This window comes from Syngnathoides biaculeatus, chromosome 9 (assembly GCF_019802595.1).
Source record: "Syngnathoides biaculeatus isolate LvHL_M chromosome 9, ASM1980259v1, whole genome shotgun sequence".
NCBI lineage: Eukaryota > Metazoa > Chordata > Actinopteri > Syngnathiformes > Syngnathidae > Syngnathoides > Syngnathoides biaculeatus.
In genome coordinates, this window is record NC_084648.1 from 25001923 (window position 1) to 25027250 (window position 25328).

The 25328-nt window shown below is 41.2% G+C and overlaps 1 protein-coding gene across 8 annotated transcripts in view; it reads right to left on the minus strand.

Moving 5' to 3' along the window:
* Window positions 1-723: 723 nt before the first annotated feature.
* The window catches only part of LOC133506017 (E3 ubiquitin-protein ligase DTX1-like), a 59046-nt gene continuing 34441 nt past the window's right edge, over window positions 724-25328 (minus strand). For 6 of the 8 annotated variants that reach the window (XM_061829700.1, XM_061829704.1, XM_061829702.1 and 3 more), the window contains 8 exons: window positions 11196-11257; window positions 10896-11057; window positions 10722-10783; window positions 10460-10626; window positions 8900-9053; window positions 8706-8795; window positions 2713-2811; window positions 724-2622 (listed from right to left, as the gene is read on the minus strand). In XM_061829700.1, the coding sequence (XP_061685684.1) occupies window positions 2491-2622; window positions 2713-2811; window positions 8706-8795; window positions 8900-9053; window positions 10460-10626; window positions 10722-10783; window positions 10896-11057; window positions 11196-11257 (928 nt within the window). In that variant the 3' untranslated portion in view covers window positions 724-2490. Of the gene's footprint in view, window positions 2623-2712; window positions 2812-2892; window positions 2979-3983; window positions 4154-8705; window positions 8796-8899; window positions 9054-10459; window positions 10627-10721; window positions 10784-10895; window positions 11058-11195; window positions 11258-25328 lie in introns of all 8 variants that reach the window. The other 2 variants (XR_009796383.1, XR_009796384.1) reach the window with 2 other exon arrangements.

The following is a 25328-nucleotide window of genomic DNA, read 5'->3' on the forward strand; positions in this document are numbered from 1 at the left end:
ACTATGAAGCATGGAGCATCATGTTTTGGGGGTATTTTTCTGCAGATGAGACAGGACGACTGCGCTAGATTAAGGAGAGGCTGTAGCTACAGTTCACATTCTAACATAATACCATGAGGAAAATGTATTGTGAGATTCTGGGGAACAACCTCTTTCCCTCAGTCAGAGCATTGAAGATAGGTCGTGGCTGAGTCTTTCAACATGACACTGACCTGAAGCACACAGCCAGGAAAACCAAGGAGTGGCTCCGTAAGAAGCATATCAAGGTTCTGGCGTGGCCTAGCAAGTCTCCAGACCTGAACCCAATAGAAAATCTTGGAAGGAGCTGAAACTCTGTGTTTCTTGGTGACAGCCAAGAAACCAGTCTGATCTAGAGATCTGTGTGAAGGAGTTGGTCAAAATCCCTCCTCCAGTGTGTGCAAACCTGGTGAACAACTACAGGAAATGTATGACCTCTGTAATTGCAAACAAAGGCTACTGTACCAAATATTAATATTGTTTTTCTCAGGTGTTCAAATGCTTATTTGCAGCTGTATCACACAAATAAATTGTTAAAAAAATCATACATTGTGATTTCTGGATTTTTCTTTTTAGATTATCTCTCACAATAGAGATGTACCTACAATGAAATTTCAGACCCCTCAATGATTTCTAAGTGGGAGAACTTGCAATATAGCAGGGTGTTTAAGTACTTATTTTCTTCACGTATATGTAAAAGACAAATCAGGCCCAAATACTATTTTAATTTATTTCTTGATTCAACAGGCATTTGCTCAAATAGTTCAAACAATGGATGTAGTAACTCAGAATATAACTTTTCATCATGACATTAGATCACAACAATATTATGAAAACGTTTAGGTCATCAGAGCAAGAGGACAAAACGCAATGACATTTATGATAACATCAATCCAGGATAACGTTTCACTTTCTCAAACCATCTAAAAAAATGTAAAAGGGGTGTTTGCAGTTGCATTACAAATTCATTAGAAACTCATATACAAGTATATTATCACATTCCTTTTCAAAAGAAAAGATGTTTCAATTCAGCCTCACTTCGGTATGCCAAAAAATGGAAACCCTATTGTATTAAAAAATTCTAAACCAATACTATTAAAAAGTACATAATGAATACACATTAAATATACAACAAAACCTCTTCACTATGATCATGTCAGGAATACACTATTGTACAGAAAAGTTGTAGCTACAGTTCACATTCTAACATAATACCATGAGGAAAAACAGGAATAACCACATGGTGAGTACCATCATCATCCTCCAAGTTCCCAAATGAGCTAATACAAAAGAAAATAGAAAAGAAATAGTTAATACTCTACTCAGAGCATGTTGGCAGTATACATAGTACACAACTTTTCTCTCGCAACACACATGCACTCATTCAAACCATTAAAATCAGAAATTTACAGACTAAAAAAAACAGAAACTGGCTAATGCATTATTACTTGCTGCTGGAAGAGAGAAGGTAAAAAGAAGTAAGCTGAATGGAAAATCTCACAGTATTCAACATGCTCATTTCCTTTTAACAGAGAAAAACACTGCTGCAAAGTTATCTCATTGGATGAGTGAGCGAGGTACCAGGGGAGATTTTAAAAAAAACAACAACCCCTAGTTCATTCATTTTATACATATTAGTGTATTAGGTAGGCAAGTAAATTCCAGTACCTGTGTAAGGTTTGTGTGTACCTCAGAAACATTTTTAAGACACTAAAGATAGCAAAGAGAGAGAAGGGCATTGGTTTCATTGTCTTCTCATACATACTGATAACTGTACTGTACTGAGTTGGACCTCTCAAAAGTAAAGCAATACAGTGACAATGATAGGTGATGTTAACCTATGTGATTTAATGTGTGCTTCAGTAGCTTGTAGCCCCCCCCAACCCCCTCAAAAAAATAAGAGGGAGCAATGTAGCAAAATATTATCGCCATCATTCTTGACTGCTTTTGTCGTGTTTGTGATTAAAGGACTAGTAACTGTAAAGTACCTTAAAACGTTAGCGTTACTCTTATCCTACCTACACTACATAGTGTTTTCTTGGTGCCATGTGTTTCCTCCAGACCCCTCCCCCACATCAGATATCTTTCTCTGTTGGTCCCTTCTCTCCATTACCCCCTCCACCCACACTCACAGACCATCTTCTATTTCACTCAGAGTAAACTTCTGTTTTTCCACAATCAGTACCATTTCACTCTTACTTGTGGACTTTTAGCACCTAGATCCTGAGTAACAAAAAACACCTTTCTTGCAGCTATTTTTCCTTCTTCTCATTCATTTAATAAGTATTTAACTATACAGTACTGGAATTATAAGAAAACTATTAAGTAACAAAATCAATATTTATATAAAAAAAAAAAAAAAGACGCTGTCTGTTGTGCCTCTTCAAAATACTGCCAAACTGACTCCCTCTTGTTCTCTTCTGGGTTCTGTTATCTGGTGAGGATGATTTTTCTTCCCCTTGTCAAGTCTTTTCACTTTTCTGTCAGTCCATCATCATCTGTGATCCCCTGAGCTCGGAGCTCCTCTAGAACATTGTCTAGGTGTCCAGGGTCAGGGAATCCGTGACCTGTTAGGTTGGAGCCAAACTCTGTTTTGTGGTGTACCTATTGAAGAAGAGAACCATTTATTTACTGCAATCTGATATAATTGCTCCAATAGATTTCAGCAATGTATAGATGAGCTCAAGAATGTACCTCATTCCATATGACCGTGTCAGATTCTCCTGTGGTGCTTGAAGTCCCAACTGAAAAGATCAACCTACGGTCCCACGCAACCAGGAGCAGTCTCAATACCTGGTGAGAAATAAGTGAAGGACAGTATGATTATAAATTATGTACATGAAAAGTCCCAAAGTATATAAGATGGCCACAGACCGGGCACAGTTTGTAGTAGCCAGAGAGGAAGTCTGGACGATGGACTTAAAGCAGAAGATGACAGTGGTCTGTGATCATGCTTTCATCTAAAAAAAATGTGCATTTCAAAGCCCATTTCCCCATTAAAATGCATAAAAATACATTTAATCAGTTATTGTCCTCCTAAGAACCAATTTTTTTTTGTTTATAATCAAGAAAAGTGGCAATATATTGTAAAATAGCCATAAAAACAACAAGCAAATATAACGATATTAACTGGTTTTATGACATGTAAACCACACATGGACGCCCCCCTTCCACTCACTCACTCACTCCCTCCCTCCCTCCCTCCCTCCCTCCCACACACACACACACACACACCACACACACACACACACACAACACACACACACACCACACACACACACACACACACACACACACACACACACACACCACACACACACACACACACACAAAGTAGAACATTCACATGATGTGCCTTGAAAATGCTCTCTCTGTCTCTCAGGAATCCCTCCCTCCCTACGCGCTTTTTCCAGGATATCTGTCTTTTTGTGTCTGCTTAGGAAAGGGTTAGGAAAGTCTCCACTCAGGAAAATTTCAGGTTGCGGGGGCGGCAGCCACTTTTACCATGGACCCAAAAATATAAAGACCTTGAGTTACTGGGCAGCTTTTGTCTTCTTCTTGGCTCATCTTGTCAGAACACACACATCTTGTGTGCAGCAGATGCCTAGATAAGACCCGGACGTCTGTATGGCACATTCCTTTGTAATAAATCCATTTGCTGTTTACTTTGTCTAATCATTGGTCATCTCTTCCTCGATCAGCGAACACACGTAGGGTCCAAACTCGCAAATCCCAACATTACAAAGGAAATTCAGGATATGAAAGGAAAAAAAATGGTGTTGATTTCCATGGAACGTAAACATCTCGTACTGTATCTAAGTTTGAAAGTGGTGCGATTGAGCTGCTCTCCCATTGGTTATCGCCGGAGCATCTTCCTGGAATCACATTGGCTAGGAAGGATGTCAATGTTTACCCATGATGAACTTCTTAGATCTTGGTTTGTGTGACACGATAGAGCTGCTTACCATTGGCTATCACGTAGCATCTTCCTGGCATACATTTCAATCTTTACCCGTGATACACATCCTGTATCTTTTCAGGAAATTGTTTCGCTTGCAAAGGCTGAGGAGGACATTGATGAGTTGGTTCAGTGGCACCATGAGGATCTTTCTCCATTCAGGACCTCGACGAGCATCTTTCGACAGAGGAGTTAAAGAAACTGGAGGTGATTCAATGCATGACAATGCAGGAGCAGTTTGCAGCTTAGAGGAGGATGCAGCCACTATTCCGACAGCCAGAATAAAAGATGTGTTGACGAAATTCCATGACATTTCCAAATGTATTCAAAATAATAATCTGGAAAATGTGTTAACTTGTCAGGCTATTGCTCACTTCGGGGATGTTTGTCTTACACATTTCCGCAAGATTATTAAAAACTGTCAAAGGCAAACCTCCTTGGATTTGTACTTCACGAAGCATTGAAAGTTGAAAAAAAGTTCATGTTATTAATGTTAATGATATTTGTGGAATTTATTAATTCAACTGTAGTCAAGTTATGTTTGTGCCTCTTCCTCCGTCCCCCACATTGACTTTGCATCGTTGCTCAAGGCCAAAGGTAAATGAACACAATTTTTCATTATTCTTTACATTATGTACACTTGGAATGCTTATTTTTGGTAGTGATGGTTGGGAGGGTCGGGTGTCTTGGAACGGATTAGGCTATTTACATATAAAATGCGTTTCTACTTATGAAAAATTCAAGTTACAAAACAACACTTCCGGAACAGATTAATTTCAAATGACAGAGAAGCTATTAAGAATTATTAGAAGTGTTATGTACAGATAACATGTTGGTTGGGTGAGCTGAAGTTAGTTGCCTCACAGTTCTGAAGTCCTTTCAAACCCTGTGTTGCCTGTTTGTGTTTTACTGCGGTTTCCTCCCACAATAAAACAACATGCATGGTAAGTTAACTGACAACTCTAAATTGCCCATAAGAATGAATGTGAATGGTTATTTTTCTGTGTGGCTAGCGATTGGCTGTCGACGGGTGTAATCTGCTTCAAGCCCAGAGTCAGCTGGGATATACTCCAGGGTGCCTGTGACCATAGTGAGGACAGGCGCTATGAAAAATGGATAGATGGTAATTGCTAGCACGGCATGGTGGAGCAACTGGTTAGAGGGTTGGCCTCACAGTTCTGAGTACTGGGGTTCAAATTCCAAATTTGCATGTTCTCCCCGTGCCTGGGTGGGTTTTCTTGGGGCACTCTGGTTTCCTCTTACATCCCTAAAACATGGACTAATTAGACACTCTAAATTGCCCCTTGGTGTGATTGTGAGTGCACCTGTTGTCTGTCTCTATGTACCGTCTGAGTGGTTGGCAACCCGTTCAGGGTGTAACCTGTCTCCTGCCCGATGAGAGCTGGGATAGGCTCCAGCACTCCCGCGAGCCTCATGAGGAAAAGTAGCTCAGAAAATGGACGGATGGTAATTGCTAGCAGGCTGATGATAATCGCAAATGGCAACCTTTTTGCAAAAACTAATTTTGTCGTCTCCAATTCTGTACAGTTTATAACCTTATACTTGGGATCAACATATGCAGTTTAAGGATAGAGGTCCAGCCCTCATTAATGAGAATACAATCCATGCTAAAGTGAGTAGCAAAATAAATTAGCTTTTTTTTTAAGGGGGGGGGGGTGTGCGCAATTACTCATGTACTTGACAAAAAGGATAATTGATTCTAAAAACAATCAACAGTGACAGCACTGGCTCTAAGATATCCAACCATTCATTTTCTGTACAGCTTATCCTCACCAAGGTTGCGGGCATGCTGGAACATAATTCCAGTTATCCTTGGGCAAGAGGCAGGGTACACCCAAAACTGGTCACCTGCCAATCGCAGGGCAAAGGTAAAAAAGAAAAAAAAATCATTCACACCTTCAGGTAATTTAGAGTCTTTCAATCAACCTACCACGCATGTTTATGGGATATGGGAGGAAACTGGACTGCCTGGTGAAAACCCATGCAGGGAGAATATTCAAACGCAACACAGGTGGTGGCTGGTGGGGCCCGAGTCAGAACCCCCTAACAGACCCCGGTCCTCAGAACTGTGAGGCAGATGTGATAACCCGTTGTCTCTCGCTGCTCTAAGCTATAATCATCAAAATTATACATATATATTTAAAAATGGTAATTTTTGAAAATTTAACTAGCTAACGAAATTAAGCTTTTGAAACTATTCAAATTGATTGAGATGTTCCTGTCAACCTCCATATTACATTAGCGTAAATTGCTTGCATGTTCTGCAGCACACATCACCACCATATCTCTGCAACGTCTCCAGTGTAATGAACCTTTCCGACCTGTCAATCACTCGTACAATAATAGCTAATCAGATAGCTGCATTGTCTTAACCCCTTGCTTGACACGCCCCTCTCGCCGTATTGTCCCACGAGCAATGCTGATTGTCAGTTGCGTGCGGTTGGAAAAGTTAATGTTACGAAGAAAATGGTCCTCAGATGCACTTGGGGAACGTGCAATTCTGATGAAAGATATCCTGCTCAGTTACAAGGGGGGTGATCCATCCATCCATCCATCCATCCATCCATCCATCCATCCATCCCCCCATCCCTCCCTTCATCCATCCATCAATGGCTTTTCTGGGTTGGGTCGCGGGGGAAGTAGCTTCACCAGGGATACCCAGACTTCCCTTTCCCTCGCCACTTCTTCCAGCTCTTCCAGTGGGATCCCGAGCCATTCCCAAGCCAACCGAGTGACATAGTCTCTCAAGCGTGTCCTGGGTCGTTCTCGAGGTCGCGTTCCAGTGGGACATGCCCTGTACACCTCACCAGGGAGGTGGCTCGAAGGCAAGAGCCTGGTGGCTGGGCCTGCACCCATGGGGCTCGGCTGTGCACAACCCGAAAGGGTAACATGGGTTCCCCTTCCCATGGGCTCACCACTTGTGAGAGGGGCCCTAGGGGTTGGGTGCAATGTGAACTGAGCGGTGGCCAAAGGCGGGGACCTTGGCGATCCGATTCCCGGCAACAGAAACTAGCTCTAGGGACATGGAATGTCACCTCTTTGGCAGGGAAGGAACCCGAGTTGGTGCGTGAGGTCGAGAAATTCCGACTAGGTATAGTCGGACTCGCCTCTACGTACCGCTTGGGCTCTGGCACCACTCTTCTTGAAAGGGATTGGACTCTGTTCCACTCTGGAGTTGCCCACGGGGAGAGACGCCGAGCAGGTGTGGGTATACTTATTGCTCTCTCCCTTAAAGATAGGGTGAGAAGCTCGGTTATCCGGGAGGGGCTCAGTGTTGAGCCGTTACTTCTCCGCATTGAGAGGAGCCAGATGAGATGGCTGGGAAATCTGATTTGGATGCCTCCTCGACACCTCCCTGGTGAGGTTTTCCAGGCATGTCCCACCTGAAAGAGACTCCGAGGATGACCCAGGACACGCTGGAGAGACTAAGTCTCTCGGCTGGCTTGGGAACGCCTTGGGATCCCTCCGGAAGAGCTGCAAGAAGTGGCTGGGGAAAGGGAAGTCTGGGTATCTCTGCTGAAGCTACTTTCCCCGCGGACCCTACCCAGAGAAGTGGTAGAGAATGGATGGGTGGATGGACATTAAATATTAAATATTGCATTGCACTATTTGGGACAGTTTTATCAAGTCAAATGGTTGCTATTCGCAGCGTTTAACTCAACTTCTTGTTTTAAGATTGCAGCCCTTAACTTTGAAAGGTACGCAACAAAATTCAGCATTTTGGTACAAAAATCAACTTCACATGACACCAGTGATTTATTTTTTTTCCTTACTGGATTGAACCTAATACTATAAAATTTTGACTCTTTTCCTTAACCACAGATGAGGCACGTTAATGTTTGTAATACTGTGAGGCAACGTTTATGCAAATGTTGTCCGAATTCATTGCGATGTAAAGTGCAAGGGTAAAATGGTCAAGATTTAGTTCAATGTTAAATTTTGGTTTTCACATGTCACATGTTTGAAGACTACTATAAATCAAAAAATAAAAACATCAGTGCAAATTATCTTGTTAGCTGCCTCAATGTTGGCAAAGATGTATTTCATTGTTTCACTCAGCCTATTGACAGTTGACTTCTGTATAGTGCCGGCTAGGGCTTGGCGCACACCAGAAGCAACACATCGTGAGAGCCTCCTTTCCACAATATAATCTTATTCCAAGTGTTATACTGAAGTAACTGGTCATTAATTTTAGCAAAGTTAACACACACTTTTGTACGCCACCATTGGGCACAAGAAAATCACAGAGTTTTTCTTTGTTGGTTTTCGCCACGTCTTTGGAATTGGTGAACTAGGCATTGAAACTGGGAATCAATTTTTTTTTTTTTTTTTTTTTGCAGGATTATGAGCTGGAACGTTAGACTTCACTCCAATCGGTTCTCGGTTCAGTTTGTGCTCTCAAGTCAAAGCACAAACATGGCTAGCTCATATTTCGAAAAAGTCCTAAGTAGGGGTACTCACACTGTATTTAGATAAATGGGCATGATTAATACAGGAACATCAAACTAAGTCCAGGAATACGTCATCAGTAAAAGAGAAGACACTTCAAGCCAGGTTCACCATACCAAATACATCCAACAATGCTTTTATGGACCTTGCTACATGCAGTGTGGCAAAATCATGACCAAAACAATAAAAGACCTTCACAAACTGTCTCGACCAAGTCACGTGTTCAAACGTCAGCTGTAGTAAGGTGAAGTATGTTTACCTTCCGTCCCTTGTCACTGTCTGGGAGGTAGCAGTGTCTTGGGAAGCCTCTGGCTGTGAATGGCTTCCCTGGATTCGGATGGTCTGGTCCCTGATCCCACAATAGAACCGCAAAGCCCATGCTCATCAACACAATTTATCAGGCTACAGATGCAATGCAAAGTAACTCGTTGGGGTTGTTTTCTTTTCAAATACCTGAATGCCTGGTGGGATGTTATAGATTATGCGAATTGTTTTGCAGTCGGGATGGCCCGGTAACGAGTGAGGAATAATGTGATACTCCATCTTCCCTGCTGGTTGGTTCCCAGTCTTTACACCATAGATGGTTTTACAGGTGGGACACTGAAGACTGATACAAAAGGGATTTTATTTAACATTAAAGACTAAAGACAAGCTAAATTTGCACTTGTCAGTACAGATATGCATCATGGTGGCACAAAGAAGAAAAAAAAAAACGTGCAATCTGATATTGGGTCAGCAGAAGCTCTTCAATTAGGCCTTGAACTTTAGAGTCTGTGTGTAATGGTCCAGCTGCGTACAAATGTAAAAATGGCAACCAGTTGCTGGACAGATGATCAGAAGATCTGCTTCTTGTTTACTATTGAGATACTCCTAAAGGCAAGGTCCTTACACCCCATCTTAAGATGTGCAGCACTTTTGCATACCAGCATGTGTGTGATTTGGTTTTTGTGTTTGGTGTGAAACCAAAAATAAATAAACTTGAATTTCTCCTTGAGAAATTATAAGGAGCATAAAAAAAATAATAGACCAGAACAAGATTTCTTTCAAATGTGGATAAAAATCTGATATGTTTTGTAGATTTGCCATTTTGTGATAAAATATTTTTGAACCGCTAACCTACAATACCACTGCAACTTGCTGCCAGTTTTCTGCCTTTAGTTGTTGTCACAACCTGCTGGGACAATCGGTATAAGTATTATATACGACAGACTATTGCAGGACTCTTCACTTTAAACTCCATACGCACGTTGAACCTTATTTACTTTAAACGCCATACACCCCTTGAACCTTGACACCCTTTGCATACTTGTCATTGCAGTGGACTAACGTTACAAAGGGCTACTCTAACTGCTAGAAAACTCTGCATCCTTGCACAACTGTGAGTTCAGAAAAAAAGTTCCCTGTAAATTCATTGTCTATTGTTCTTCATACTCAACATATAAATTATATAAGTACTATGGCAGCACGAACTACAGGAGACAAATTCCTTGTGTGTTGTTAAATACTTGTCCAATAAAGATGATTCTGATATACACACACATACGTATATGTATACGTACACAAATGCATGCACCTACATCAACTCAACAAAAAATTGCATTAAAAAAACATGCTAGACATGTAAACGACAGCTAAAACAGACCATGAAATATGGTGTAATTAGAGTACATTCGAGGTGTGCCAATTATTTGATATAATTTGGGGATTGGGCCAACAAAACGGTATGCAACAATGTGTTATTCATCTGTTGTTGTTGGCTTCCGAGTTGTCTCTGCTCAGAGTTGACATGTTATTAGTTCTTTAGGTCCACATTTGGCATCTTTATATGCGGATTGTTTTATTTGCTCCATGAATATAAATACATGTCATATCCGGGTGATTTGAAATTTATATTTCAATAAGCTACCCCAAAATATGAAACGGGCATTAGATCACAATTTCGCAATTGGACGAGCTATGTAAATCCATACTAAGTCTATCTACTTCTCCATGAAAAGAATATTCTTCACCTACCTGCCGTCCTTGTTGCCATTATTATACATGGCCACCAGACACTGGAAGTGGTACTGGTGTCCACAGTGTGCGAGTCGCCCAACAGATTCTGCTCTGGAAACAGGTCCCACCCCTGGACCTTTGTATCCAGAAGGACCCGCTAAAGGTTCCATACATATGGTACAATCCTGGAAGACCAACGATAAAGAATGAAGGACTTAAAATCTCAGTCTTTCCCCATCTTTTAATGAATAAGGTCTGAAACCAGAGCAACCAGTCTGACCTCATGTGGAGGACTCTTTACTTTTTGTAGGTACTTCTTTACTACATCCTCTGGAGTCTTACCTGCAGACAAAATTACAGAAGACTTAGATTGATGTTAAGTACTGTACGGTATGTATTAAAATGTGCTCAACGAGAGCAGAGTTCAATGTTTTTTTGGGTGTACTACTTGTACCCTTGCGAGCCTGTTTTTTGGTGGTCTTTTTGCAGCAGTTGCCAAAGCCTGGCACTGGTTTAATTTCACTCTTGGTAACAGATGGAGGATGGAGTACAAGTTTAGGAGGCCTTGTAAGACACACTGGCAGAGCAGCAGCACTCATCAAAATTCCTGTGATCCCTGAAATATAAAGAAAGGAAACTCAATGGAGTCAAAAATTAAGGTTCTTGATCATTTCATGTTAAATCCTGCAAATTTTGATGGAAATGACCAAAATGCTCCAGCATATCAGTCAATAGGTGTGTAGTAAGCTTTCACCTGCCAGTGCAGGGTGAACAGGACTTGATCCGTTGAGATTTTTCACAGGCACAGTAGGGACACTGCAATTAAAGACAGAAATTTTTACGAGTTGGTTTGTCTTACCCTGTCTCCAAAAAGCTACCTTTTCAATAAATAATTAATTAAGACCAGCTACATCCTCACTTTGAAAAACAGATGACTGTAATTTTTACGCTGACCTTACAGGGATAAATTTTGGTACCCAAAAACATAAAAATCTAAATATCATTATGGGGAAAAAATAAATAAATAAAAAAAAAGACATATTGTACTCCCATGCCTTCTTCCTTCCATATCAGTGTCTCTCCTTTAGTTCTCTTAGTCAATCAGTATCTGACAACACTGACATGTTCTGATGGAAAGTGAGCCTAGGACTGGTCAAGGAGGGCTGTGTGTATGTGTTTATCAGAGCTAATCCACAGATTTTACATCTGCTCAGAAATAGACGTCATACAGCCGTCTCTGAGGATTAGCTGCTTTGTCACAAAACCAATCTTCTCTCACTGACAGTGACATACACATTTTGATGAATTTTTGTTCTGTGTAGCTGAAAAGACAATTTAAATTCAAATCATTAGCAAATATTTCAACTTTTATTATTATGTGGTGGCATTCTACACTGCAAACACCAACAATTAACTAATAATCAATCACTGTGATATGATGAGCGCGATGGCATGCACTCGCAAATCTGCACAGTCGAGCACCAAAAAATCATGCGCGTGAAATTTGTTAGGAGTAGAAATACATAGACATTGAAGATGTCGCTTATTTTGTGTAGTCTTGACCAATGCAATTGCTCACATGAAAACTGATTCAGCGCAGTGAACCACAGCCTGACTCCCCCCCCCCCCAACAGGGTCTCCTGCTAGTTTACCTGACTCCACCTCCCCCTCCCGGTTACACTCATAATTACAAACATCACCAGTGCTTCAATTAGCAACACAGTCTTAGAAGTGCTGTTGCTTTAATGTGTGTCAGAGTATGTGAATAATTGAAGAAAAAGTGGTGAAACTGGACGAGATTTTCTCTTTTTTGAGTAAAAGGTCTGGTCTGAAGCCAAAGTAGAAAGTACAGGATGCGATGGTGTCTAATGGTAAAATTCCACCTTGGCACAGCCTGATTGAGGATGAAAGCACAGACAATACAGTGCATAAATATCTAATTCTGTATTTTAAATATAGGAGGCAACATAACATTAACCTTAAAACTGTTTGAGAGCATCATGCAGCTTTCAACATGCATTGCTAAAGACATTCTGCAAACAATAATTCAGTTTTACACCAAGAAAAACAGACAGGGATATCATTGTGGTTTAAAAAAAAATGAAAGAAAGTTCCAAGTGACCTTTCAAATTAATAGTTCATAGTTGGCTTAGTTTAGTTAGCAATGTATTTTTTTGTTTGTTCTGAAAATTGTGATTTACTTTGACTTGATCTAAGTTCTAACATTAGAGTAGTCTGTCCATATATATAAATGCCGTCATTTTTTCCCGTGGTACCGCATTATCTTGAAGTTGAAAACGTTTCACATCTACGTGGCTTTAGGAAGATATACAGTAGATCATCTACTGCTAGCTTTCATCAATGGATAGACAATAGATAGCGCCGTAAATTACACTACATTTCTAACAATACATCACGATGAAATAAAGTGATTTGATTATATTCATTCTTAGTTTTGAAATTGAATGTCTATTGACTCTTTAAAAATGTTTCAGTCTGTGCAGTGTCAAATTATGATTATGGTATTAGGTAACAACGACATACGCGGGTATAACAACTCAATAAGTTATTTTAAAGTCTTGAAAATCCATCCCTAATGACAGTCACAACTTTATATCTGCGGGCATGACTGGTGGATTACACCTGTAACTTTATATCTGCGGACATGACTGACCCCACCCGTGCATTTTTTAAATGTGAGTGACTGAATAATGCTTGTAAAACTGAACATTATTAACTACAACTTCAATTAGATTTAGGATGTTATTAGACTCCTCACTACTGGATGTTGATGTGGGCATCACGGACACGTCATGTGGGAGTCAGAAGAGAACATTTCAAGATCAGCACCAAAATCTAACAGCTTGTTTCTTGGTACCACAAACATCCAGAAAGTTTCAGGACAGTTGCTTCAGTAGTTTTTGTGTAAAATTAACAATGAAACATAATCTACTTGTGGGAGATTTTAAAATGTGTGCTCCTGTGATGGCGGCCGACTGGTGAGCACATCTGCGACACAGTTCTGAGTACCACAGCTTCAAATCCCGCTTCAGCTGTGTAGAGTCCATATATAAATGCGGTCATTTTCTCCCATGCTATCACGTTATCTTGAAGTTGAAAACTTTTCCCCTCTCCATGCTATATACATATAGATCATCTACTGCTAGCTTTCATCAATGGATTGACAATAGATACCGCCGTAAATTACACTAGATTATAACAAAATGAATATTTAGTTTTGAAATTTAACATCTGTTGACCTCTTAAAAAAATGTCTGTCTCAGTCTGTCCAGTGTCAATAAATTATGATATTCGTATTAGGTAACAACTACATACTCAGGTTTAACAATTCAGTAAATTATTTTAAGGTCTTGAGATTCCATCCCAAATCACACCCGCAACTTTATATCCATGGGCATAACTGGTGGACCACAGCCGTAACTGTATATCTGCCGGCACGACTGAACAGACCCGTACATTTACATTTGCTAATAGTATAATCAGCTGCCTTTAATATTTAAATATACACACACACACACACACACACACACACACACACACACACACAGTCACTCACATTTGAAAAAATGTACGGGTGTGGTCAGTCATGCTCACAGATAAAGTTGGGGGTGTGATGAGGGATGGCCTTAAAATACCTTATTTAATATAGATTATATAACCTAACAATAAATTAAAAACAAAATAAACAAATACAGAACTAAAATCGATAAGTATAGTATAAAAGTCAGAAATTATAATTTCCAATTTCGACTGATATTAGTAGAACATAATATAAAATGGCATTTGAAATTTTCATCAATAAAAATTCTTGATCTGACAAACTGTCTGAAGAAAAGTGAAATGCACTGGCCTGTCAAGGAATAAACACGAACGGTCTATACCCGCAATGTTTTGAAAATGCTGAAAGTTTATTTCAACATAATCGGCGTTCGTGGCAACAAGCTCGCGATACATTGGAACAAACACTCCTGTCAGGAATTGTGACGTATTGTTGGGAGGGGGCACGCACCACGTGACTGCCGTAAATAGGAGGCCGGCTTGCTAGAACGCGCGTTTATGTGCATGCGCTCGACGTATTGGCCACACCTGAATCAAGCGACGAGGTGGATGATAGTCTGTTTTTTTTTTTACGCGGTCACACTGCCTCACGATGGACGCAATGAGCTCCCCTGGTGTAACTGAATTTCCTTTGACATGCCTCATGATGTTGATAACTGTCGACGTAAATGCGCTAGGCATTACGTGAAGCAGTTCTGAACATGCACTTTCGTACTTGCTCCGTACATGCGCAGTACGGTTAACTTGCATTTCCTGTTTCCAGGTGAATACCGGTTGCTCTGGAGCAGGCTCGTTTAGTTAACATTTATGAAATTAACACGTAAATTAATGTCAAGACCACACAAAATACGCGACTCTCGAGAGAATGCGAGGGGAGGGGCGTTACTGTTTCGAGTGTGAGTGCCTCAACATGGCTATGTTTGTTCACTGTTGTCAACTAATATCTGGATTAATTTTAGGCAATTTTTCCTCAATTTTCCGGAGCAATTTTCATGAAAATTTAAAAATCCAGAATTCCGGAAAAATCCGTAGGACTTTCATCACTGCTTACAGTACAAACAAAAGTACAAACCTAGCAAAATAGAAATACAGATCATACCTAATATTTTGAGCATAAGGATATAAGCAAATTGGTGGTGGACATTGTACATTGGTAGAAGGGTTTTCCTGATTTTTTTAGGTCAACTTTAGGGGTGCGCATTATACTCCAGGATGCATTATACTCAATAAATTACGGCAATCCACCTACGTGTTTCTATCCCTACTCTTGTAGGTCACCCTATCTTCCTGCCTCTTCTGGGGGAAAAAAAGTGTCTACTACTGCCATTTCCATCCTTTTTGCAAAGTCTATCACCATCTGTCCCTCAAAGTTCTTTGCCTTACTCATCCTTAACTTCATCAACCCTGTTTCCTTCACCAACATGTCCATTACAATCTGTAACAATTACAACTCTATCTTTGTCAGGGATGCTCAGAACTACTTCATCTCGTTCCTTCCTGAATTTCCCTTTCATTTCAAGGTCATATCCTACTTGTGGGACATAGCCACTAATCACATTATACATAACACATTCAATTTCAAGTTTCAGCCTCATCACTCGATCTGATACTCTCTTTCTACTCTTGAGGCGACTCTTCCATTCCAAAATAACCCCTACTCCATTTCTCTTCCTATCTACTCCATGGCAAAATAATTTATCCCCTGTCCCTAGACCTCTAGCCTAACTGCCTTTCCATCTCCTCCTTTTGATGCACAATATATCAGCCTTTCTCCTAATCATCATGTCAACCAACTGCTGAGCTTTTCCAGTTAAAGTCCCAACATTCAAAGTCTTTACAATCAGTTGTAGGCTTTGTGCATTCCTCTTTCTAAAGAAGAATCCGTTTTCCTCCTTCGTCTTCGACCCATGGTAGCTGAATTTCCACCCACACCCTGCAGGTTAACGGTGCCGGGTGTTGTTAATCCGGGCCACAACCGATTCTTTAGATGAATCCTCATATTTGTTTGGCAAAGTTTTACGCTGAATGCACTTCCTGACGCAACCTTCTGCTTATATCCGGGCTTGGGATTGGCCTACAGATTCCACTGGCTTGTGTGCCTATAAGGCTGCATTGCTAAAACAAACAATGATAAAAATGTCTATGCGCCCAACTTAAAGGTGTTGGGGAATGTCGTTTTCTATGTAAGATCAGAACCTATTGTCAGGGCTACAGACAGGCGTCGTGACTACGTTAACCAGATTTCAACAATGGCTTAGGCACATCTACAGGTGGATTTGAAACTATCCTCCAAGGGTACTCTGCGATACTCTGCACCATTCAGAAACTTAGCTGTTGTCATGCATACTCTCCGAGTAGTTAAGATATACTAGATACTTCCAAATGTACCTCATAGAGCACCAACGCAACCATATGCACTCCCATCATGCCATCCAATAGTGCTGTCTGCATTGCATTATTAGGATTTCCTCACTGCTAGGCATCATTGAACACGTCAGTTGGTATTTTTTTTTTTTATACTCTGTCGACAAGCCTTTGTTTGGTATTAAAGCTTCAACATGCTGTACCTCCTGTATGGAGAAACTAGTTGCATGCATTGCTCTGGTACGATTTTGGCCCTCAATTCCTCAATTTAAGCAGTCTTCAAATTTTGAAGGTTCCTTGGGTTCATTTAAGTTTCACTTCTTTCCATAGATTTTCAACTGGATTCAGGTCAGATGATTGGCTGGGTCATTCAGGCAGCTTTTCTCTCTCTTTGAAATCATTCTCTGGATCATTATCCTGCTGAATCCTCCTTGTTTTATCATCATCCTTCTGCATGACAGCAGAGTTTTGTCAACAAAGTGTCTGTACATTTGGCCAGTCATCTTTCCTTCATTACTGTGAGGTTTACCAGCACACTAATAATCTCTACATCGCACTTCACATATAGAGCTCGTGCACCTACATCACTGAAATCACGTGACTGTCCATATTGCCGTTCAAACAAAGCATTGTTCAATACTAAGTCAGTTGAGATGAAATGAAAATATGTCTTATAGCACGACGGCTAAAGTTTTGTCCGATACCGTTAAACATTTAGAAGGTGTTAATAAACAAAGGTACTTGGAAAAATTAGAGACACTTGGCATAGAGGACCAATATGTAATGCCGAAATTAATGTTTTCGCTGATAAGTGGACTGTTAACCTGCTTCCGCTCGTCTTGGACAACTGTATCTACACATGTATCTCGTGAGTAAATCGTCGAGGTTTACACAGAAGAGTTTGAAAGCGTATAAAAGTCTGGACGCATACAAATACTTGTTGGATCTGTTCTCCACGGGGAGACAGCTCATGAACGCATAAGCGTACTCGGCTACATGTTAACCTTTGCTGAAATCCATCGATCTTTTCCGCTGGGATTCAATACAAATACCAATATTTAAATAAATGACCCCTGCTTTTACACAAACTTGCGTTCATTAACTATGAAAAAAAAAAAAAAAAAAAGACCACGGGTTGACGGGTCGTGAACGCGGAAGCACATTCGGCTAAATGTTAACCTTTGCCGAAATCCAATGATCTTTTCAGCTAGTATTCAATACAAATACCAATATTTAATTAAATGACCCCTGGTTATACACAAACCGCATTCATTAACTATGATTGGAAAAAAAGAGGATGGGGGTCCTCTGTACACGGAAGTGTATTGTGGCCACATGCACACACACCTCTAAACATCTCTGCGACAGGTTTTTTTTTTTTTTTACAAATATGCATTGTTCTCAAATCAGTTAACTTGGTATTATAAATACTATAATACCGAAATGCAGGCATGAGCAATTCACGGAAACGATCGTTCCGTTACCGTGTCGTTACCCAGCCTGAGAAAACACAGAACCGAAAGTCCGTTTCCCAGATCTTTGGGCTTACTTTTAATGAAATTCGCCCATGTGTGGAATGTAAAACAGGTTCTCAACGAAATACAACAATGTGAATAAAACGAACCTACATGAACCCATTTATTTTTAATGATTAAAACGCCCAGCTTTGTCAGTGTGGTTTACAAACAGCACCGGTTTCCGCTTCTGCGCTATGCATGCGCAAGATCGAGTTATTCATATCAGGGTCACTCAAACGCTAGTCAAACATGTCGGTTGCTAAGCGTAAAAGACAAAATGCTCATGCCTACTAAGGCTTTACTTTGAAGTACATGTAAAAACCAGTTCCCATGAGCATTATCAATGGGAACCGAAAAATCGTTTCCCAGGACAAAAATCAACGGAACCGAAAAATCGGTTACCATATTTGCCGAAATACTCATGCCTGGAAATGGAGTGATCGCTACACAGGCGCGTGTATTTGGTTGGGCACCACCCATCACGTTTAATTTCCAAAATCCATCAATCTTTTCTGGTCTTTTCAGCAGCTATAGAATGATCTCTTTGTATATCTATCTCATCTGTTGTGACAACCAACACCACAACAGGTCTATTGTAAATATTCTCCTACGTTTCAATGTCTCCCACAATGCCGAGCAGCTCTGTTTACCTGCCAATATGGTGCCATGAAAATGGCGACACCATGTGCATGAGCTCTATAGCGGCTTCAGTGCATCGCTTCCCCCCCCCCCAAAAAAAAAAAAAAAAAAAAAAAAGCCAAATCGGCATACAGTACATACTATATTATGGGAAGGTGTATTGATACAAGGCAACATCCCTGGCACGCATGGACCAATAAATAATTCTTAAAAAAAAAAAAACAGCCTGGTGATGGTGATGAAGAGGAAGATCATGACGATTGGTTAAAAGTAAAACTCGGAAATAATCAAAAACGGATTAAGTTACGCTTTTGTGGCGCCATTATGATGTGAATAAATCAGCAGCGTGCTCTAAAAAGAATGATGTGGGAAACATCTTCACACAGTTGTTGATATTTTTGTCCTTTACTCAATGCAGCTTAAATCTAGAGCATTGATGATTTGTGGGTGTTGCTGCACAACACAAACTTTTAACTCCTTACAAACATTTTCAATGTGGTTGAGATCTGGATACTGGCTAGGGCACTCCAAGACCTTGAAATGCTTCTTATGAAGCCACTCCTTTTCCTGGACAAAGCTACTCCTTTTCATGGGTGGTGTTTTGGGGTCACTGAAGTCCTGAAAGACCAAGCCACGTTTCATCTTCATTTGCTGATGGAAGGAGGTTTTCACTCAAAATCTCACAAAACACAGACCTATTCCTTCTTTCCTTTGCATGGATCAATCATCCTGGTCCCTTTGCAGAAAAAAAAAACACCAAAGCAAGATGTTTCCTGGTGATGATGATGAAGAGGAAGATAATGACGATTGGTTAAAAGTAAAACTTGGATATGATCAGACGGCATAAGGTACGCTTTTGTGGCGCCATTATGGAGTGAATGAATCAGCGGCGTGCTGTAAAAAGAATGACATGGGAAACATCTTCACACACAGTTGTTGATATTTTTGTCCGTTACTCCATGCAGCTTAAATCTAGAGCATTGATGATTTGTGGCTGTTGCTGCACAAACTTTTAACTCCCTACAAACATTTTCAATGTTGTTGAGATCTGGAGACTGGCTAGGCCACTCCAAGACCTTGTGGCGTCAAAATGGCGTTTGCTTTGTCTGTCACTTACTGTACTTATCGAGGCAAATTTATGGTGGTATGATTGTGTTTCCAATTATGTATTATGGCCCTGATCGTGCTCACTGAAAGGTTCAGAAGCTGAGACATGCTCGTTTAACCAATGGCATCATTACGTTTTGTAACAATTAGACACCTCTTGGCTCTTTCCCATCATGACATGTGTCTTGACTCAGAGCTTGGCAATGAGACCTTTTCGTTGGCCATCAATTAGGGCTGAACAGCGGATATTACTGTACTGACAAAAAGCTGGATTGCTGTTTATTGGAGATTTTAGGGGTTGTCTTGGGCTTCCATGCCTTTTTGCACATTCCTTTAGTCAATGTGTTCAATATGTTTTTCCTGTGTCATTTCACATTATTACACACAATGTAATTTTGGATCTTATATGTTGTACTTTGTATGTATGAACAGATTACCTAAGAATTTCTGTCATCTTACCCCTGCATTCTCTTCAAAGCTCAGACATATTTCCTAGTCAGACTTGGACGACCCCCCCGTTGTCACACCTGCCAGATTCTCCCATTACAGTCGTGACATGCAGTGACCCATATGAACTCCCAGTCACTTCCAGTGGTGGTGCCTTTCACTGATTGCATGGCTGCTAGCTTGTCTGTGATTTGAAAGTCTGCGGTTACCCCACGCAAGAAGATGAGCAGCTGGACAGTGCTCAAATGCTCCCCTTTTCTCCAGGTATATTTGCACAACAGAGTCCAATAAGCACTCATTATTTAACTGCTCCATGAGAAAAGACATTGTGAGAAATGACATAATATAACCCAGCTACATCTTTGGGTTCATAACGTTTTGTAAAATATCCTTGTTTGCTTTGCCGTTTTGTTAGCAATGCATCAGACTTCTTTGCATGGCATTCATCAGACTGATTTCTGTATTTATTCTCATATTTGCTCATGTAGTTCAAATTGTAGTCTTTTAACATAGCGACCTGTGTACAACACATTCAGCACACAGTTTTACCTTTGACTTCTGTAAAGAACTACTTTGCACTCCATCTCTGATTGAAAACACCGCATTCATTATCAACTTTTCTTTTCTTGCCATGAGCTGACATCTTCAGGGTGAGATCGCGAGCATCACTTGTTGCTGTTTACCTACACTCAGGGCTCACACTCGCACATAAGGCTTTTCAAAATAAATGCAACACAGTTAGTTGTATTGACTGACTTGGCCTATTCTCATGTAGACATCCTGGACGAAGTTAATTAATGTTAAATATTGCCAGACAATGTTCTTGTGCAATGTTTTGCAAACATATGAAGCCCTTTAAAAAATAAGATGTGGTTCTGGAATGCTGTCTATAAATAGATGTTTGGGGAAGCAAGTCAAGATTTACATCGTTTTCTTCAGGGTATTATCAAATTGTCATTGTGGAAAAAAAAGTTTAAAAAAAAATGATCCATATCGCCCAACCCTGATATATTCATCCATATCCTTTTACAGAATTGTGAGGGGGTGTGTCGACAATGCTCTCCACACCATATGCACACGAAAGATATCCTCATCATGATTATGCAAAAAAAGAACACAACAGCCATTCCATTACGACCCCAACTTCATGTCATCTAGTGTGAAAGTAATGATTATAGCTGTAGTATCCACCACAAACTTTAAACGACAGACAGACAAAAACAAAACATGCAAAAACTATAGCAGAGGATGGCAAAAGATAAGAAAACAATGAAAAACATAATTCATGGGACAAAGCAGAGGAAGGGAGAAGGAAGAGGCAAAAAGTAGCAGAGACATTGTGCTGCAAATGTACCTGAGGCTTGTTTAATCCAACAAAGGTTACTGTGGAGATGAACAATGAGGCTCTGAGGGCCCCAGACTGCTGTGAAGGGACAGGAGGAGGGAGAGGAACCACAGGGTAGAGCAAGCAAGAGCAAAGTCTCAAGGCCAGGAGGACGACAAAAAAAAAAAACAAAACAAAAAAAAAAAATCAAAACCATCTGATTTGTTTTCAGGTTAAAAGTGATTATCAACACTAAAACCTTGTCATTTACAAACAAAAAAGTTTACTTCAGTTCTTTTTAGTTGTCTATTCAATGAACATAATTGCTTGGTTGACCTTTGTGCGTGGTGCATATATTTGGCATGGGTAATCAGAGTTTATTTGAACCCGTATAACTTTTTATTTTCTTTTTCTTAATTAGAAATACAGGCCAACTTTTATTTAGTCAATGAGAGAACATCACACAGTTGTGCTCTAACTTTTGACTACTGGGGCAGATTTTCCAAAGCGTGTACATTTGTATACATACAAACATACATTGTGGCAAAAACAGTATTTACCGTATTTTTGCAACCATAATGCGCACCGTATTAAAAGCTGCAGTCTCAGTTGCAGGCGCACCATACTATTGGGTGCAGGCATGGGAAAAAACGCTTTTTATAAAACATACTGTGGCGCTCATGAGGCAGTGAGTAACAATTGCACTTTTATTTTTGTAAGAAGAACACTTTCTCTCACACAACGACAGGAGCAGGCAAGTCACGAGTCAACATGCCAGGCACAATCACGGTGTCACACCAAACTGAAATCAAACCACAGCAAACAGAACAGTACAACCACCTGACGACGAAACAACCAATATGATAAAAAAAAAAAAAATTGACAGAAAATATGCCCATCCAACGCTCTTTATCTAAATTTAGTGCTCCAAAACATGCGAGGAGTGCATCCAGCCTTCAAGCAACGCTACAGTAGACTACCTTAAAACATGAGGGCGCATGCATTCATGCGATTTAAAAAGGCAGCGGAAGCAAAACTGAGTTTGGTTTTGATTTGGTTTGGTTCTTTAAGTACTGTATATAACAATGTAAACAGTAAGTTGGTTGTACTTTATTGAAGCGTTTAACAATGTACCCACGTTATTTTTTGAACAATCCTCATCCAGGTCCCTTTCCCATGATCTCATCATCTGTGGGAGGGGTCATAGAGATAAGGTGCAGTGTGAGCTGGACGGACGCCGAAAGCAGGGACCTTTATGATCCGATCCCCGGCGAAAGAAGTTGGCTTTAGGGACATCAAAAGTCACCTCTCTGGCAGGAAAGGAGCCCGAGATGGTGTGTGAGGTTGAGAAGTTCCGAATAGATATCGTTGGCCTCGCCTCCATACATGGCTCGGGTTCTGGTACCAGTCCTCTTGAGAAGAGTTGGCGTCTCTTCCACTCTGGAGTTTCCCATGGTGAGAGGTGCCTAGCAGGTGTGGGTATACTATTTGTCCCCCGGGTCACTGGCTGTACATTGGGGTTCATCCCGGCGGACGAGAGGGTAACCTCCATCTGCCTTCGGGTGAGGAGACGGGTCATGACTGTTGTTTGCGCCTGTGCACCAAACAGCAGCCCAGAGTAACCACCATTTTTGTTGTCCTTTGAGTGAATGCTGGAGAGTGCTCCTGCTGGGAACTCCCCCGTTCTCCTGGGGAACTGCAATGGTTACGTGGGCAATGACAGTAAAACCTGGAAAGGAGTAATTAAGGGTGTCCACACATAAGTTTGGCACCAGGACACCCTAAGTTGCATTTCAATTGACTGTGGTTGTCATCGGATCTACAGCAACATGTCTTGGACACTCGGGTAAGGAGAGGGGGGAGCTGTCAACTGATCAACACCTGGTGATGAGTTGGTTTCGATGGTTGGGAAGATGCCGGTCCAACATTGCAGGCCCAAATGTATTGTGAGGGTCTGCTGGGAAGGTCTTTCAGAATTCCCTGTCAGGAGGAGTTTCAACTCCTAGCTCTGACAGAACTTTGCCCATGTTTCAGAGGATGCAGGGGACACTGGATCCAAGTGTACCATGTTCCCCACCTCCATTCAATGGATGGAGGTGGCCGACCGGAGCTGTGGCCGTAAGGTGGTCGATACCTGTCGTAGCAACTACCCCGGAACCCGTTGGTGTCCAGGGATGCAGTCAAGCTGAATGACTCATATTGGGTCTTTTTAGCCCATGGGATGCCTGAGCCAGCTGATGGGTACCAGCTGGCCAAGTGGATTCCAGCTTTGGTGGTTGCGAAGCAAAAACTCAGGTTTGGGAGGAGTTCAGTGAGGTCATGGATAAAGACTGGCTTCAAGGAAATTCTGGTTGACGATCTGGCGTCTCATACCGGGAAAGCAGTGCACCATCAACACTGTGTATAGTGAGGATGGGGTGGTGCTGACCTTGGTAAAGGGCAGAAAGGAAAAAGAATCACCACTGGGTTTTAGTCGCTTTGTGTTCAACGCTTCGGCAGCACACAACGAACGCTCTACACACGGGCTGCCTGGAGGAACAGCGGATGAGGGTGAACGGCCTCCCACGCTTGTTAGCCAACTGGCAACCAAGGCTGTTTGTTTGGGATTGACAAACTGGCCACACCAACAAGCCGACAGACAGCGGACAGTTGGGCAGTGTACAAGACTGGAAACTGCTGGCAGACCTGGACAAAAAGATATGCTTTCCAGTTGACATTGCAACTACCACCCTACGACCAGATCTAGTGCTCTGGTCTGCCTCTCTCAAACTCATCTACATCTCGCGCTCACAGTGCTCAGGGAGTGGGCAGTCAAGGAGGCGTATGAGCGGAAGCTGCTGAGATATGCAGGACTTCCGGCCGAAGAGCAGAGGTACATCTGGTGGAAGTTGACTTCAGAGGGTTTATAGCCTCCTCAACATCCAGGCTACTCAGAGAGATGGGAGTCCGAGGGAAGGCCCATCGAAAGGCAGTCAGAGATCTCGCCAAGGTGGTGGAAAAGGCCAGCCAGTGGTAAAAGAAAGACCCCAATAAAGAGGAAATACCCAATCGGGCCTTCAGGATAATTGATGGCACCTAGTGGGTGAACCTGGAACGCTGGGATTTACTGCTGAACCCTCGCGAGAGTATCGTGGGCCTATCAGTGAAACACTTGATGACCGAAGGAAGCCCACTTGATAACCCGTAGGGTGCCATTACTTATTTGAACATCCCACAGAGCCTGATCGGAGCCAAAATATGCATAAATAACACCTAGTCCTACATAATACACTGATGAGACAGAGGAGGTTATCTCTACCACCAAGATAAAGGAAGTGTTGGCAATGTAGGAGAAAGTTTCGAACTTTGTGGTGAAGAAACATCTATAAAAAGTTACAACTGGTCGTGCATTGGCGTTATGTAATGACACGTGCCTTAAGAGTTTTCAGAAACATAGTCGGAAAGAGGCAGAAACAAACCTCCTTGGGTAGGTATTCTTTAAAATGGCCATCTGTTGACACAGAAGAATACGTTGGATAAAAGGCCAAAATTGTGCAAGAGAAAAGATCCGAAGATAATTAAGCATAACTGAAAAAAAAATTGAACAGTAGCAATCAAGTTCATTCAAGTCCATTAAATATCTAATCCAGAGGACCTATATTTTATTTGTATATCACACAAGCGTAGCTAATTTTTCATTAAAAAAATATTGAAACATTTTCAACACAACAGAAATTAAACTAATTAGTGCCAAAGTGCACATTTTCTTTGGAATCCGAATGATGTCTGTTTTAAACCGAGGGTCTGTTGAAGCCGTTCCCGTGTGACATCAAATGTAGACAACCCCCAGTAAAGACAATGCCTTCCTATACGGACAATCATACACGCTGCAAGTGGGATCTCAGGGAGATAGACAGCAGTGATGAAGTTT